The 17,599-nt window shown below is 41.7% G+C and overlaps 1 protein-coding gene across 2 annotated transcripts in view; it reads left to right on the plus strand.

Annotated features, from left to right (window-relative positions):
* Positions 1-17,340, plus strand: part of TAMM41 (TAM41 mitochondrial translocator assembly and maintenance homolog) — a 36,215-nt gene extending 18,875 nt beyond the window's left edge. For both annotated transcript variants that reach the window (XM_060239869.1, XM_060239871.1), the window contains 3 exons: positions 1,323-1,488; positions 5,036-5,098; positions 16,646-17,340. In XM_060239869.1, the coding sequence (XP_060095852.1) occupies positions 1,323-1,488; positions 5,036-5,098; positions 16,646-16,719 (303 nt within the window). In that variant the 3' untranslated portion in view covers positions 16,720-17,340. The remainder of the gene's footprint in view (positions 1-1,322; positions 1,489-5,035; positions 5,099-16,645) is intronic.
* The last annotated feature ends 259 nt before the right edge of the window (positions 17,341-17,599 follow it).

Genomic DNA, 17,599 nt, shown 5'->3' on the forward strand with positions numbered 1-17,599 from the left:
GGAATGAAAGCTAAAAGACCTTGGGGCATAACTTGAAGAGGAAAACTCAGCTGTGGTGAGAGCAGGGTTGAGCATCCTCCTCCCTTCCCACCATCCTTGCACTCCTTATATGGTTGTTGTTGTGGTTGTTGTTGGATCAACCCCTACTGCAGGGCTCTGGGTGATGTACAAGTCCATAAGAAAACATACAAATAAAACAATCAGTAACTTTAAAAACATTTTAAAATCAGATGGTGATAGTTAATCCCAGTTCAGACTGCCAGCTACTTCACAGGTAGGGGGAGGAAGCAAAGCGCATCTAGAGAGTGGAGAAGGGTAACCATCGCTGTCCTCAACTAAAAGCCTGGCAGAACATCTCTGTCTTACAGGCCCTGCGGAAGTGCATAAGGACCCACAGGGCCCTCATAGAGTCCGGCAGAGAGTTCCACCAGGTTGGGGCTAGAACCAAAAAGACTGTGGCCCTGGTCGAGAACAGCTGGGTCTCCTGATGCTGCTTTTCAGTTTTAAAAGAAGTTGGTAGAATGTTATATGCATTTGCATATGTAACATTTAGATCATCTTGGAGACTGAAAGGTAGTGGCCTGTATCCTGCTATTCTGCTGAGCAAAGTTGGAATCTTTCCTCTAGCTTTAAGGGACTCTTCCTCCAATGGAATATCAGGCTACTGAGTTTGTGGCTGAATATAGTTTGAACTAGGAACTTCTAGCCTTCACTCTTGATCAAGAAAAGAGATGGCTGGTAACAAAATGGTGGGGTGATATCTATCCCTAGCCCCTTATCGGTGATGCTCCTTTTCAGGGCTCTAGTTGGCTGTGAACAGCAGCATGCAATGCTCTAAACAGGGCTCTAGTTTTGGGGATGGGGATGGGAAAGGTTTCAGTAGATGGGAGAGGTGACAGTAGAAACATAATTGGTTCCTTTCCCTTTCCCCAGAAGCTCCCTCCCCCACTTCTGTTACATAGTGACAAGTGTTCAGACTTAGGATTCCGTGTTGGAAGGGGAGGGGAAAATGACTGAGATGGTCATATGAACATAGCAACAAGTCATATCTCTGCATGCCCCAGCTTAACTGGAGCTTGTTGCAATGTCTGCACATGATCTAAGTAGATTACTAGCCGAAGAAACTGAAAAATTGTGCATGCACATGAAGGCTTATACCCAGAATAAAACTTTCTTTGTCTTGAAGGTACCACTGGACTCAAACTTTGGTCTGCTACTTCAGACTAACACAGCTACCCATCTGAATCTAGGTTACTAACTGTAGTGGTGAAATCTTGCAAAGTTCCTAAAAATGATGTGTGTTCATTCTTCTGAATCCTTAGATCGATAAGAGCCCAGAAGGTCAGTTTGCACAACTAATGGCTCTGCCGAGGACCCTGCAGCAACAAATAACTTCTCTCATGGATCCTCCAGGAAAGAACAGAGATGTCGAAGAAATTTTATTGCAAGTCGCCCATGACCCTGACTGTGGATTGGTAGTACACCAGGGTAGGTTTACCAATGATTAATAATGGACACTAGAGTGTATGTCTGACTACAGGACTTTAAAAGATAAAATATAATTTTTATTTTAGAATGAATTTGCAAGATGGAAAAGTGCTTAGCTTTCTTAAGTATAAAATATCCCAAACAACAAACTTCTGTAGTCTGATGCTGGCTTATTTGGAGAGTATTTTTAATAAAGCAAGATATTGTAGGAATGATGGGCCAGAATCCAAAGAGCACACTTACTGGCATTTTTCACTTTTTTCCATTGAATGTCAGTACCATCACCTTTTTCATCCTCCTGTTTTCCTGCCATATCACCAACTATGGTTGAACATTGGATCACATTGGGGGAAAAGGCCTAATATTTATTTTATTAGTTTATTTATTTATTTTATGTGTTATTTAAGGTCCACCTTTTTCACTGAGACTGAAGGTGGATTACACTGAGACTGAAGGTGGATTACTCAATGCAGTCATCTGTATGCGACATCCAATAAGCAGTGTGATAGGATTAGGACTGTGGACATTAAAACAATGTAAAAATCTGGAACAAAGCTAAAAGAAAGCATAAATATTAACGTGGCACGTTAAACTGTGCCTAAAGTAAATAATAATATAATACATACACTAAGAAATAGTATGCACTGTTCACAGTAGTATAATCCACAATCTCTTTCACTTTATTAAGGCACTCTTAATCATTCCATCACAATAAAGACCTATTACCTTTGTGAAAGTCCCCTCCTGAATAATGCAGCTTTGCATAGTTTGCAAAATGCCAGGAGAGTTAGCGCCTTCCTGACCTTATTAGGCAAGCCATTCCATAAGTTGGAGACACATGAAAAATGTTGTGCCAATGGAGTGACTGCAGAAGGGGGTTAACATGCATGGTCCACCTAAAAGCTGATAATTGAGCTATAACATTATGTACTAACTTGTCTTTGACTTGACTTCGAGGGGAGACCTATATAGATTGTATTACAGTGGTCTAGTCACGATACCATGGCATGTATCCAGATGACCAGTTCATCTGCATCAAGGTATAGGGCCATTTTCTGGATTAAATGAAGTTTGTAGGAAGCGAGGGGTTTTTTTGTTAGCTGCATTCACTTGCTCCTCCAGCAGTAATTTTGGATTTAGTATAACACCAAAGCCCCTGCCTGAGTCAGCAAGGGTCAGCTGAACCCCATTGAAGGCGGGAAATCAGAACATCCTTCAAGATCTCTGCCTTCTCAGTTAGCATTATCTTTACCTTGCTAGGAGTTAATTTCAATTTGTTCACTCTTAGCCATTTCACTACTATGGACAGGCAATGGTTCAGGACCTGTACTTTATCAGCAGGAGATTTGGATAAGGAAATATAGAGCTGAGTGTTATCAGCACATTGATGACAGCGAGCTCCAAAACTAGAAATGATTTGTCAAGGGCTTTACATAGAGGTTAAATAGAATGGGATAGGTCGGCAGTCACTGTACTTAACATAACCCCAGGGAACCCCATACTGATTACAACTGGTCTCCAGTGGCCACCCCTTGAGTCCAATCTGTGAGGAATTTGAACCAGTCCAGAACCAATTCCTAATGCCTACTTATGTCTCCATATACTTCAACAAGATGGCATGGTCCACTTTGTCAAAGGCTAAAGATAAGTCTGGTGGGAGCAACTAAGCAGTATGAACTTTTTCTGTGTTCAGATGGAAATGATCAGCTAAAGCCACCAGGGCTGTCTCTGCCCTATATCCTGGCCTGAAGTGAGACTGAAAAAAGGAACAGAGTAGAAGACGACTTGGAGCTAGTCAGCTACTGCTTCCTCAGTCACTTGGCCTAGAAAGGGTAGATTAGAGACTGCGTGATAATTGGCCGCATCATTTTTGTGTAGGAATGTTTTTTGAAGTAATTGTGGCTGAGGAAAGGTGCCCTGAGTTAGTGATTCATTTATGTTGAACATCAAGAGCTCACTGATGTGGTTTCTAAAAGATTTTAGCTGCCAGGATAGGCAAGAGTCCTGTGCGCAAGTAGTGGCCTTCACAGATCCCAGTATCCTGTTAACATCCATCACAGTAATTGCTATATGGAGTGAAGAGCTGGTGTCTGGGAAATTCTAAGACCAATGCTGAATTAGTTGGCCAGTTCTTTGGGTCCCAGCCAATAAAATATAGCCCTCATGGCTGCAAGTGGGCAATGGTATGTTGTATTGCAAGTTTCTCACTTGGACCCTTGACTGGGAGAGAACTGTGTTCTTTCAGCCGCCGTGTTGTCCATATGTGAAATGGGCAAAACTGTGACCTATTGAATAAGTTTGTTGTAACAATGAGCAGAGTCAAGAAAATGTAATACTTCACATAAGTATTGTATCAATGGAAGTAACTTAAAATAATGGGTACAATCCAGCTGAAGTTTAGCTGTTTTAAGCCCTAATGATTTCCTTGGGAAAGAGCTCAGTGCATGTTTTAACTCTCTTTAGAGTTAGTAAGACTTGAGGATGAAAAAGCTGTAGGCTGGGTGGAATGTATCCGATGTCACTTGTATGAGTCCTGTTCTCAAGTTGCAGTGAACACATGTACAATTTGTGTACAATGAATACTTGATTTTTCTTTGTGTGCTGAAGAATTCTCATGTTACAGTCAAGAAACACATGGCTGAACATGTGATTTAAACCCTACATTTATCCAGGTGCTTGCCTGTAGTTTCATTTGTAGTGAACATATGTTGGTTCTTTCTTACAAACAGATTCGTGCACATATATGCAGGATGTGGATGCATTAACTATAACATGTGAACAGAGCGTTATTCTTGGTCAAAGAATCCAATTCTATAAATTGTGAACAAGTATGTGTTGTGAAAGTTAAAATATATATATATATATAAATATTAGTGAATGAAGAAATCACCATAAAAGATGAGGTGTTTCTTTCAAAGATGCTAACATATGTCATTTGGCAACATGCCAGTATAAATTCAGAAGGGGAAGCCCATGAGTAAACATGAGCCAACTGTTGTGTTGGGAAGTACTTTACCCTGATAAATAATATTCAGGGCTACTTCTCATGTTACTGGGAGAGCAACAAAACTGAGTTTGCAAAGATACATTCTTTTATTTTTTAAAATCAAATTTATCCTGCCCTTTCTCCAAAGAACTGAGAGCAGTATATATGGTTCTCTGCTTATCTGTTTGATCCTCACAACAGCTTTGTGTTGTAGGTTAAGCTGGGCTAGTTGCTCAGTTGTAGGTCACAGTGGGTTAGTTGCTATGTGAAAATAAACAGAATTACAAATGGCAGCATCTTGCTGAGCATACACCCAGTAGTGAAATCTAAATTTGCCTCTTTATAATGTATGCCTCAAGCTTCAGAATTATTTTTCTGTTTCAAATATATGTGATCTGTATATTAGAATCATTGGAATGAATTTTGAAGCTACTTTACAAAAGAAAAGTTAACATAGTTCAGTAAAATAACAGACAAGTTATGCTGCCATATTGGGCTTGTAAAATTGTCTTTAAAATATGATGGATAACAGCAGTTTGTCCCTTTTCTCTTTCTATCCAGGCATTTCAGGAATTGTGAGATCCTCCAGTCTTATTCAGAGCGCTAAAACCACCCTAACAGCTGGTGAGAGTGGTGTGTTTTCCTGTCTGATCCTACGTATGAGGAAGAGCCATATACAAGGCGTAACAGTGCAATCCTAAACAGAGTGGCTGCAGATTAAGCTCACTAAAATTAGTGGGCTTGGGTTATGGCAACTCTGCATAGGATTCTTCTGTAATTCGAGTGTAGAAATTAATCATTCGTTTTCCCCCTGAAGCAGTTTTGAGAGATGCATGAAAAGCAGTGGAGCCTGTTGATTCAGGTGCCTTTAAGAACCAACACCTTGGTAGAGATTGGAAGGTGTGGGAAACCAAGCTAGTCTGTCATCTACTTTTAATACCCCCCTGTGGGTGTTTGAAGTATTGACCTTGTCCAACAGAAAGGGAAGGAAGCTATTAGACTTCCTTTTGTTGAAGCCTGAATTAATCGTTGTTCTGGCTTTGGTTTCTTTGCTGTCCTTTCTTTGAATTATAAAACTTTCATTGCAGGAACTTGAACATCTGCAGTGCCTTCAGTATTTTATAAATACAGTAGAAATAAGGCCCGTTGTGAATAAAAAAACACAACGTGCTCTGGGCAAGTGCCCCTCCCCTTGCTGTCTTCTCACCCACCCAAGTAAAGACATTCACTCCCTCTGCCCACCTCCAGGGGAGCTGATCTCTGCCATCTGGAGAGCAGTTGTAATTCTGAGTGATCTCCAGTCCTCACCTGAAGATTGGTAACAGTGGCTCCCCAGGAGGAAATGGCTGGTTTGGAGGGTGGAGTATATTGCATTGTACCTGTATGAGGTACCACCCCTCCTCAAACCCCACCATCTCCAGGCATTTCCTAACCTGGAGTTGGCAACCCTATCTCCTTCCCTTTATCTGCACCTCTGACTTCAGCTTTCCATTGCCTCCCCCCTCCCTGCAGCCTTTACATAGGAAAAGGACAATCTTTCTCCACAGTGGGGGGGGACCAAAACAGCTTACATCATTCTCCCCCCTGTGATTTTTACAACAACCCTGTGAGGTAGGTTATGCTGGAAGTCTTATGACTGGTCCAAAATCACCCAGTTAGCTTCCACAGAAAGAACCTGGGTCTGGCAGACCCTGCTCTGATGTCCTAATTCCTATGCCCTCCTTAGGCTCCATCACAGAATAGCCAGGAATTTCTCACCAACCAGGAACTGGCAGCCCTAGTCAGGACTGGCCTTAGTGAGTTCTTTAGTGATACCTTTTAGACAAGCAGTCTCTCTCTGATAATGTTGTTGGTCTCCAATCTTTCTCTTTCTGCCTTGCTTTCCCTCCTTCCTTCCCTCCCTCCCTCCCTCCCTCTCTGTATCTGGTCTGTTACCAGGGAACACCATTCCTTCCCCTATCTCTGGCTGTTCCCCTTCCAGAAGAAGAGAGGGAGGAGTTCTTAGCCAATCAAGAGAAGGCTTTCTCTGGCTATTTTCCTCCTCCTCCTCCCTCAGCCAATTGAGGGAAAGGCTTTATCTTGCTATTTCTCTCGTCCTCACCCCCTCAGCCAATCGAAGGAAGGGTTTCTTTCTCTCCTCTGCAAAGCAGTGCAACAGGCAGCTCAGCCAGTGGGAGAGTCAGCAACTACTAGAACAAAGGTTGGTTGTCTTTTACTGACAGCATCAGCTTGGCTGGCTAGCAACAGCCACTCAGGTGGGAGAGATAAGTGAACTCAACCAATGGCATGCAAATACTCTTGATTGATAGTTTGACTGGCCAAAGGCTGATGCAGCGCAATCCCGACCAATGACAGAGCTCAGTTTTGCCAAGGTGAAATAGTTTATATATAGATATAGGATTAGATGTTTATGCCACAAGAGGCCAGTTACTAATACCTGTACCTCTAAGCAGAAACCATTTATTGTAAAACTGTTTAATTGGTAGGAACCCCTGTCTGTCTTTATTCTGGACCGTTAACACACACTAACAAAATTGTGGACTCTCTCACATGTGCATGGATGACAGCAGTTCAGTAGAATGGTAGTCTTATAAACACAGTTAGGTTCGGCTAATGTGTAGGTGGTTTTCAGGTATACCAAGATACCGGTTTTACCACTTTTTACCCCTTAACCATTCGTCTCTTGTTACAACCATAATTCATCTAATGAATCTTTGAACTAGTGCAGACTTGTATGAGTATTATTTATCATTTCTGTATTATCCACCCATCTGCTACACCCTTTTTCCTCTTTCCCACAGACTTTATTCAAATTTTTAATGGTAGGCTTGAGGCAGACTCAATGCCAGATGTTGTTGAATTAACAATTTGTATTTTCTTTTTATTCCCCCCTCCCCCCTGGTCATTCCAAGGTATGGTTGACATCTAAACCCTGGTACCTGTTGTAATTGTTTAATTTTGTTGCTATCACTAACATGTGGCATGCCATCTTGTTTCAAGATAATGCTGTATTCTGTAATTGTATAAGATGTCACATCTTGAAGCACAAGTAAAATAGCCCTTGTTAAGTTCTGAAATAGGTATACTTCTGATGGTGAGAAGATCTTGCTTTCATCTGGGTGATGGATCTTTGATGGTAGTTTTGGTAGCTGGCACAGTGTGTTTGCAAAGTTTATTTGGCAAAGAGCACAACAAAGGTTTTTGACCAGCTCAGAGGGTTTCCTTCAGCATTCTCTGCCAATGTGGTTTTAAAATAGCTGGAGCCTTATATTTTTGTTTACTGTCAGTTGCCCAATTTAGCTCTTCAAGAAAAGTGCCTGTATGTTTTCTGAAAGTCTGTGGCAAGACTTCTAGTCTGGTTTCTATTAGAAGAGGCACCATCCATTGATTTATTTTTCCTCTTAGCATTATGGTCTTTCAGAACTTAAAGTTTTATATTTAGCTGCTTCTAAAGAGTGTTGCATGGATGTTTTTTGTCTTTAAAGATATATATTGTTGTTACATTTGGCAGCCTTATGTGAAATAACATTTTGTGTTATATTTTCAATAATGAAGCAGTCATTCTTAGTTTTTGCTCATGGGCATACAGTGCTGTTGGACTCTGATAGCTCTTCTAGGTATATAGATAGAATGGGGGGGGGGGAATCTAAGTTTTCAGGGCTTGTTTGTAGAAAAAGCCCAGCAGGAACTCATTTGCATATTAGGCCATACCCCCTGACACCAAGCCAGCCGGAACTGCGTTCCTGCTTAAAAAAAAAAAAAAGCCCTGCAGGTTTTTATATGTACTTGCAACATTTTGCAGAGATGTGCAGGACTGACAGGCACTAGGTACCCAATGGTAATTCACTGGGATAAATTTCAGGAGTTGCCTACCCTTGAATGGATCCCCTTTCTTTTGCTCCAGTTGTTATGGCAGCCTTGGTCCATATGTAACTTCTGGTCTCTACCTCCAAGGGGAAGAGCAGTCTCTGATTGCGTAGCTGGAAACATTTGGGGGGTGGGGGTAAATCTAGTTCCTTATTTTTAAATCATAACTGTGCTTTAGCTGCTCTATGAGTTGCTAAGCTGCTTGAAGTTGGATGTTTGTTTTAGGAAAAGGCCATGAATCAGCAGCAGAGCACAAATGTGTTGCATGTAGGGTTGCCTACCTGCTGTTAGGGGCTGGAGTTTTCCCAGAGTTACAATTGATCTCTGTCTGTGAAGATCAGTTTCATTGGAGAAAATGGCAGCTTCAGGGGGTGGAACTCTGTGGCATCACAACCCCACTGAGCTCCCTCTCCTCCCCAGACTCTGCTTTCCACAGGTTTTGCCCCCAGTTATCCAGGAATTTGCTAACCCAGAGTTGGCAACCCTATTTAAATGCAGAAGGTCCCTGGGTCAAAATCTCCACTTAAAATATCTTCTCAGGCAGCAGATGTTAGAAAAGACCTTTTCCCCCCTCCTGAGACCCCAAAGAGCAGCTGCCAGTCAGAGTAGACAATATTGAGTGATAAAGCAGATTATTTTTGTGCTGCCTCTTCAGAGTCCTGATTGTGCTTACAATGAAAATCACAGGCCATTAAAAAGAATATAAGGCATTAGACTTTAGAAGAACAAAAACTAAATAAAAAACAGCAGACCATTAAAAAGCTGGTAAGTTGAACCCCTGACTAAAAGCCTGGGTAAAATGTTGTGTTTTGGCCTGGTCCCTTAAAGAAAGTAAAGCAGGTGCCAGGTGAGCTTCAATGGGAGGGGCAGATAAACCCCAGTCCAGCAGCAAACCATAAAAGTTGTACTTCGGTGGTATTTAACTCCAACAAGGCTCTCATAATTTAATACATGTCTGTCGCCATATTGCTTGAAGAAGTGTGGAGTTAGAGACTCTTTCTACCACAGTTGGTGGTCATGTAAAATAATAAGTACTAGACAGACATTGTTTCACAAATACATCTAATCACAGGTTATTATTTACCTAAAGATCTGGCCTTGATGCTTTTTAATTTGTTGCCTACTGCCAAGATTCCCACTGTTATAAAAGACTTCATATCTACACTACTGACAGCATCTAAACTCACACTCTTGCTTTACATTGGAAAGATTAGAAACTTCCCTCAGTGTATCAGTGGTATCAAAAAATATGGGAGAACTATGCTAATTGGGCTGCCCAACAAGACAGACTAAAAATAACTCTAAAAATATGAATAAGGTAGATGCTGAGCTGTCTGGTTAGATGCGTATATGGAAAATTCATATGAACTATCCACAAACCTTCAACAGATTTTATTATTCTACCATTAATTAATAAAGGTACATATGGTCATATATTAATTTGTATTCCAGCAGTTGGTTAGTGCTTTGTAAAAAGGGGGAGGAAACTATGTGTAACTTGTTATGTAGTTTATATATTTTGTAGTAGGTAGTATCGGGTCATTTCATGGAAAAAGAGGTACCGGAGCTCATTATCACAACTCATTTACGTATGCCACACACCTCTGACATCACCAGAAGGTGTACTAAATTATATCAGCTCAGCATCTACCTTAAAATGCATCTTGAATTATAATTGTCATAATCAAACCTTACTCCCATCATACATTTTAAATTACTTTCTCATATGTGGCCACAGTGGCATGATGAAGCTTTTTATTATTATTATTATTTGTTTATTTATATTCTGTCCATTCCCCCATAGGGGCTCAGAGCAGAGTACATCATAAATAATAAAATTACAGAAAAATCACAACAGCATAACAATAAAATCAAGTACAGTATCAAGTACATCAGGATGGTCCAGCAGAGTGATATAATAAGATGGCATAGCAGTTCAGTGCAGCTCAGTAGAATAGTACAGTAGAGTAGGGGAGGCCAACCGATTTAATGGATAGAATCTTGCTGCCTCACTAAAAACCTGGCAGAACAGCTCCATTTTACAGGCCCTACTAAAAGCTAGCAAGCCAGATAGGGCCCGGATCTCCATAGGGAGCTGATTCCACCAGATTGGGGCCAGGTCTGAAAAGGATCTGGCCCTGGTAGAGGTAAGACAGGCGTCTCTTGAGCTGGGGAGGGTCAGCCTGTCTTGGGAGGCTGAATGAAGCAACCTTGGGGGCATTTATGGGAAGAGACAGTCTCGCAGGTATGTTGGTCCCAGGCTGTGTAAGGCTTTAAAAGTCAAAACTTAACACTTTGGAAATGGATCTGATACTCTATAGGCAGTGAGTGCAGGCCGCGGAGCACCGACTGAATGCTCACCCGTACAGGTGATGCAGTCAGCAGGCGAACTGCTGCATTATGCACCCGCTGCAGTTTCCGGATCAGTTTCAGGGGTAAGCCAGCGTAAAGCGAGTTACAGTAATCTAGCCTGGAAGTGACCGTTGCATGGGTCACTGTGGCCAGGTCTTGGGGGGATAGATATGGTGCTAATTGCCTGATCTGCCATAGATGGTAGAAGGCAGGCCCGGCAGCCACTGTGACCTGGGCCTCCATAGAAAGTGAGGCATCCATGATCACTTCCAAACTCTTCACCTGTTGGGTCGGCACTAAAACAACACCGTTCAAGGCTGGGAGTTGGGTGCACGAACCCACCCCACCTCATCTCAGGCACAGGACCTCCACCTTGGTTGGATTTAACTTCAATCGACTCTGCTGTAACCATCCTGCCATGGCTCCTAATGCCTCGGCCAGATGATCAGGGGCGGAAGTTGGTCTGCCATCCATCAACACATAGAGCTGGGTTTCATCAGCATATTGGTGACAACCAATCTGTCTGCATTATATGTTTTGGTTATTTTCCCATTTTTTTGTGGGGGGGAAATATTAGAATGTTTGTCAAATATTAGAGTTCAGCAAAATTCTCACAGGAAGGTTGAATAATGGAGCCCAGAAGCAAGTATTTGGGGGAGGGGGGTAAGAAAGAAAGAGGACAGTAAAATTTAGAGGTTCTGAGCTCCGCTCCTGTGAGCTCCTGTCCAAAATGAGGCCTGGGTAGTATATACAGTAATGTTTCACTGCTACCAGAGTTTATTAATGGACCTTATAAAGACTTCAAAATTAAATAAACAGTTTTAATTTTAAAAGGGGGGGGTAGTCTAAAGGCAAGGTACCACCACAAAAATACACTGTCTCTAGTCACCATCTGCTTCATCGTTGAAGATGGAAGCACAGAAAGCAGGGCTACAGAGGCAAATATTAACTGGTGGGATGGACAGTATGAAAAGCAGATGGTTCTTCAGTTGCTCTGGACCCAAGCCATTTAGGGCCTTAAAATTAAGAACCAGGGCTCTGAATTGTGCCCAGAAACAGAAGGGTAGCCAGTGATGGTATATGCACATTTTGGCTTAGATCCAGTGATAATTTCCACTGACAGCTTCTCTCTTGAAGCAACCCACAATGTCTTCCAAAATGTTGCTTCTTGGGGGATAGCCACCCCCCCCCCCTCAACTACATGAGGAAGGAGGCTGAGATCTGCTAGGGGAAGTGGGAAAATCAGCAAAAATCATGACCCTCTTGTGTCTGGAAAAATCCATTGCTGGATCTGGCTCATTATCCAAGTATGTTGAGTGTTAAAAAAAAAAGACTAGGGGAAAAAGAACTAAACCTACTGAATAGGGGAGGAGGGGGTACATTGCTACAGTATGATGATGCTATTATGACTGAAGATTTATAACTGAAGACATCTCGCTGGGAGTTCTACAAATGAAGCTTTCAGTGGTCCTCATTTAAAAAACAAGCCCAACTGGAACCAGGTTGAATTGGAACTTCAGCACAAGGAAAAGGGAAGGGGATTAAGATCCTCTTCCAATGACATTATCTTGTCATTGTATCAGTAGCTGCATGTTTTCTTAATAGTACAAATAGCAGCCCCGTGAGGCCATTTCTGGCAGAGAAAATTCCACTGGAAGAGGAAGGCTTCATGCTATGACCCCAAACCTAATGGTGCCTATGCATTGGTGCTATTTTGGGGATGGGGAGAATAGAAGCATTTCACAGAATTTCCAGCCTGATGTCTGATAAGAATTGCAGGCCTCAGGGGAGAGCAGCGCTGCTGCTTCTAGTCAGTTTCAGTGGAAACTGACCAGAAGCAAAGGGGTTAGGGAATGATGCAGGAGCCAAGCTATGTGGAAAAATGAAGCAAACATGAATCAAGCAAACATGCTAAGAAAAGAAGCTGGTTCATGTTTGTGTGTGGTGAGATTAGATGAACCACAAAATCAGCCATTTTTAGCATGATTCATGGTTTGATTTGTGCCCATCCCTACATGGAACTGATAAGGACTGCCTTTACTTATAAGAATCTATATAACTGTGCTACTCTTCCCAGCAGTTTCTGCTTTTAGACCCTTATGTGGAGAAAGGCCCTCCATTTTGAGCTATAGCATACTATTGGCAGTTTTGGGCTCCAGACTTTCCACGTTCATTCAAAAACGTTTCTCTGTTGGTAAATGGGCAGGAAACAGAAGAGGGGTTGCTTTCAAGCATGCTCCATTCAGGCAATGGCTCTCACAAGTAAGTCAGTCTATAATGCTTGGTTATGCAGATGCTTCTAGTCAGCAAAGAACAATGAAAGGACTATAGCATATCCTGGCAAGGGTACGTGAGACCTAGGAGGGAACAGAGATGTGGATGTGCCAAATGCTAGATGGAGTAACAAAGAAGAGAATTGACTCAAGGTGGTGAGCAAACAGAGGAGATAAATTCCCCTGACCTGAAGGAAATGAAGTCCATTTTGATTGGTTGCCTCTGGGAATAACTTGCAGGATGGAGCTCTCACACCTGGGCTCCATCTTGATGACCACCATTACCAAATGGAGCTGACAAACAGCTGGCAGCCTGGACAGTGACTCAGGATAATGGAAAATTGACAGAATGTTGTAGCTTTAAGATTAAATAGCCTAACCTAGAATAACAAGTAGAGTATGTCTGGAGGAGGGATAAAGGATTGTGTGTGCATACTCTTACTTTGTTTCCTTGCTTAATCCTTTGCTGTGTGGAGTATGTGTGTGGGCATATTCTTTTAATTTTTTTTATTACTTTGAATGTTGGAAGTTTGTTCTCCATAACCACATTAAGCCCCACTTGAGCATGTTACCAAAAAGTCTCCAAGGGAAGGGTGGCCATTGGTCAACAGATGCTAGATCCCTAGGTGTGCAAGTGCAGTAAGCCATACCTGTAGCCAGGGATGGCCAAATTGTGGCTCTTTCACACATATTGTGTGGCTCTCCAAGCCCGCACAACTCAGTCAGCTGGCTTGGAGAAAGCATTTCTCTCTTTAAATCACTGTCAAGCCAGCAGATTTCTTTTCATCTCTTCCAATCTCCTTCCTCCCCTCCCCCATCTATTTTCCTCCCTCTCAGCTATCAAACATCTGACATTCATGTCTTGCAGCTCTCAAACATCTGATGTTTATTCTATGTGGCTCTGATGTTAAGCAAGTTTAGCCACCTCTGCCTGTAGATAATAGGAGTGTGTGGGAGATGCCGGCACAAAGCAGAGCCTGTACATGGGAATGCAACTAGAGTGCTTGAAATGCTAACCCTAATCCCCTTATAGGGAGGTACTCTAAATTACCAGTTGATGGCCATGAAGATACCCAGAGAGAAGTGAAGAACACCAATAAGAGTTCAGTGGCCTCAGGAGATGGCCACTGAATGTAACAGTGCTCATGGGTCAGCTGGGCTGTTCTGTAACACCTTCTTTAAGGAAATTCCATTCAGGCACAACCCATGCAAATGCATTTTTAATATGGCAACTCTTCTTCAGAATGGGCTGTCCAGTCAGGTGAGGGTTGTAGTATCCTCACTTTCTTTTAAAAATATGTATGAAATAGGGCTTGTTCTGTGGGGCTTTTCATTGATTTGTATAAATTTTCAACCATATGATGGTGATTTTAATAACTGAAGATAAATGGTACAAGTGTGGACACCTATAAGGACTTGCAGAAGGGATCTTGTTTTCCTCTCCCCCCTCAGTTTCATCTTCTCTGAAAGCCACCAGTAGCTCTCCTTTCCTGCTTCCTTCTCTTCTTCCTACCCACCAACTAGTCCAGGGGTGTCGAACTCATTTGTTAAGAGGGCTGGATCTGACATATGTGAGACTTGGCTGGGCCATGTGTGTACCTATTTATGATTAGGTAGCAGAGATATAAACTTTATAAAGGACACAAACACAAAGATTTTTTAAAAACCTTAAAACATTAGCATTTGGACTTAAAGGTGCTTTCTTTGTATTTCTCCCATGGGATCTAGGGAACTGGGCAAAGGAAGTTCTGGCTCTTTCCTTTCTTCCCCAGGGGACCAGGAGGGGGAGGAGCCTCAGCCAATAAAAGGAGGAGCGACTTGGCTCAGTAGTTCTGTTGTGCAATTGAGAGAGCCTGGCAAAGCAAGCTGTTATGCAGAAGGAAGTAAGAGAGAGGGAGAAGGAAGCAGATGATAGCCAGTTGCTCGGGGGCCTGATAGGAGCCTTCTGAGGGACTGATTCAGCCCCCGGGCTGCATGACACCCCTGACTAGTCCATCTTAATTCCTCCCTCCCAGTCTTCAGCTTTCCCTCCCCATGGCAGCCTGTACCTGGGAAAACAATGGTCCAGTTGTGCTTTGCGCCAGCGTGTTCTTACTCAAAGCCTAAAAGAGCCTGGAAAGTTCTGTGCTCCCTCTCCTGCTTTTTACTAACAGAAGCCATGGCTTGAAAGTTGGTGATACTTTTATTTCTGCCTGGCAATGGCCTCTGAGACTTTATTTCTTAAATTTACAGGTGCTGCTTCCATTATTTGGAGAAGGGGAGTTAATTCTCAATTTTTAAAAAAGATTTCAGATTTTTCTATGAACCTGAAACTTTTTCAGATTTGCAGAAAGATATGCATGTTCATGACTCCAGTCTTCAGATTTAAGTAGGCTCAGATTTGGCTGGGTTGAAAATGAGATACATTGTATCATTGATAGAAACCACTTTGAGTTTTGAAGGAAAGGCTTTCAAACAAGTACATAAGTTTTAGGGAGAAGAAGATGGGCAGGTTCAAAGTTTGAACACCTCACAGAAAGCAGACAGAAGAAGCATAAGCAACCCATAATTCCTTCCTCATTTCTATAGAAGGCCAAAGCTGCTTTGCTTTTTACTTGGTTCATGAAAATATACCCTTTTTATGTTAGTGAAGAGCAACCAGACTGAACGCTCAGGACAGTTTCTTATTCAGTAGACAGGCTTTGAGAAACACTGCATCCTTCTGAATGAACCAAATGTCTTCCAGTAGTATACATTATGATATACAGATAGTTCATACCATCAATGGAATATGACATCTGTTTTCAAGCTTGATGGCAGTGCACCATAAAAAGTAACGGATAATATATCTGGCACAGGTCAATCTTGCGTAGGTGGGGGGATGATTCTATTTTTTGCAGAGTTCAAATACCAGGACGTTTTAAAAAGACACATGGTTGGGCAAGAAGGAAGTACTTAAGCAGTTAGTTTTGTATGTGTGTTTTCACACTACATGGTGGAAGAAGACTGAAACTTTGAAAATTGTCATCCTTATTGCAAAAAACACAGCTGCTTCTGTCGGGTCTGACATGAGAGAAATGTAAAAAGTTAGCTCTTAGGATCCCCTTTCTCGACAACTGTGGATCTTCCCTGCTATTTCCTGCTATCTCCTTGTAGTGGCCTCCAATGCTGTGAAATTTGATTCCTCGCATTATAGGACCCAAGATAAAGAAATAGCCATTCAGGTCAAAGGGCTGAAGCCAGATGGGGAAATGGTACAAAATTGCTCCCTCAGCATAACTCAGAAAGGACTGATGGAGTGAGGGGAAGATCTGTGGCCATCAGTGCTTTCCATTGACAGATCACTGACTCCATCCCAAACAGAGTTTAGAAATGAGACTTCAGGAGTGAACTGTTTTGGAGCTGCACTGTGGGGTGGTGGGGAGAGTGGCTGTGGTTAAAATAGATTGATTTGTTAATGTTGTCAAATAATCTTCATAAACAATTGTCAGATGTTTCAGTAGTCTGTAGAGTAGTGATTCTTAACCTTTTCAAGTATCAGGACTCCGTTTTTAACATTGAAATTTTTTGTGGATTCCCCATATCATAGTTGTGCTGCTTAATATCCATTGATTGAGAAAATACATAGTGACAAAAAGGTCAGACACTTTTATTTCCACCCCCCCCCCTTCTGATGTCTTGACTTTTCTTTTTCTTTAAGGATTTAAAAAATCCATGATCTACAGCATGAAGAAGATGTACAAAATGTCAAAAGGATTGCTACGGAAGTCATGATATCTGTTCTTGGATTTTTTGGGAAATCAGCCTGCTCTCTTACTGCTAAATGTGTAAATTGCTTTGGAAAACTGAATATGCAGAAATATCTCTACTACATATATGCGGGCAGTTTTGTACAGAAGACAAAACACAGATTTTCATTTTTCTTTTCTTGAAGATTATTGGGAGGGTGTATTCTTCTGTTCTTTTTCTACAGAAAACCCTGGGTGAATTTGTATTTTTAACTCCTTCAAAATATTTTCCTTTACAGATCTTAGGTTGGGAGCCTTATTTTGTCATTGTTTTTATGTTCTTGAGTTTTATACTTCATTTGATTTTGCAGGTTTTCTGTATTGGACAGAATGTCCCCCCCCCCTCCTCTTTGCACTCTTGCTGACATATAGAGTTACATGTTGAGTAACTTTGGAAAAGGTTAGTCAATCATTTTTAAGGCATAGTTGACAGCAGCATAATTCAAAGGCAAATACTGATGAAGAGTTCATAATTCAAAATAAGGTCAGGTTATTGGACCCAGAAGCTCAAACTAATGTGTTGGGATATCATTGAAGAGTTCTGCATTGCTGACAGTTCACAGAGTAAGTTTTTGTATCGGCTTGTCATTAAAATCAGGAAACAGTTTTTTACCTCTTGATATGTGCTGATTTCTTTCTCAGAATTAAGAGTTTTGATGATCTTACTTTGCCTATCATCAATTAAACTATTCAATTTTTTAAATAATTGTTTGGAAAGAGACATAAACCTTCATTTTTCTAGTGTGTTATCAAAAGGCAATGCAAATAATGGCGATGATCATAAAAAGATCTCAAAGTGAGGTTATGTATTGAAGTTCTGGATGCTTTCTCCTTGCCCTTCTCCATTTGCTACCACTGTTTCTTTC

This window comes from Heteronotia binoei, chromosome 5 (genome assembly GCF_032191835.1).
Source record: "Heteronotia binoei isolate CCM8104 ecotype False Entrance Well chromosome 5, APGP_CSIRO_Hbin_v1, whole genome shotgun sequence".
Lineage (NCBI taxonomy): Eukaryota > Metazoa > Chordata > Lepidosauria > Squamata > Gekkonidae > Heteronotia > Heteronotia binoei.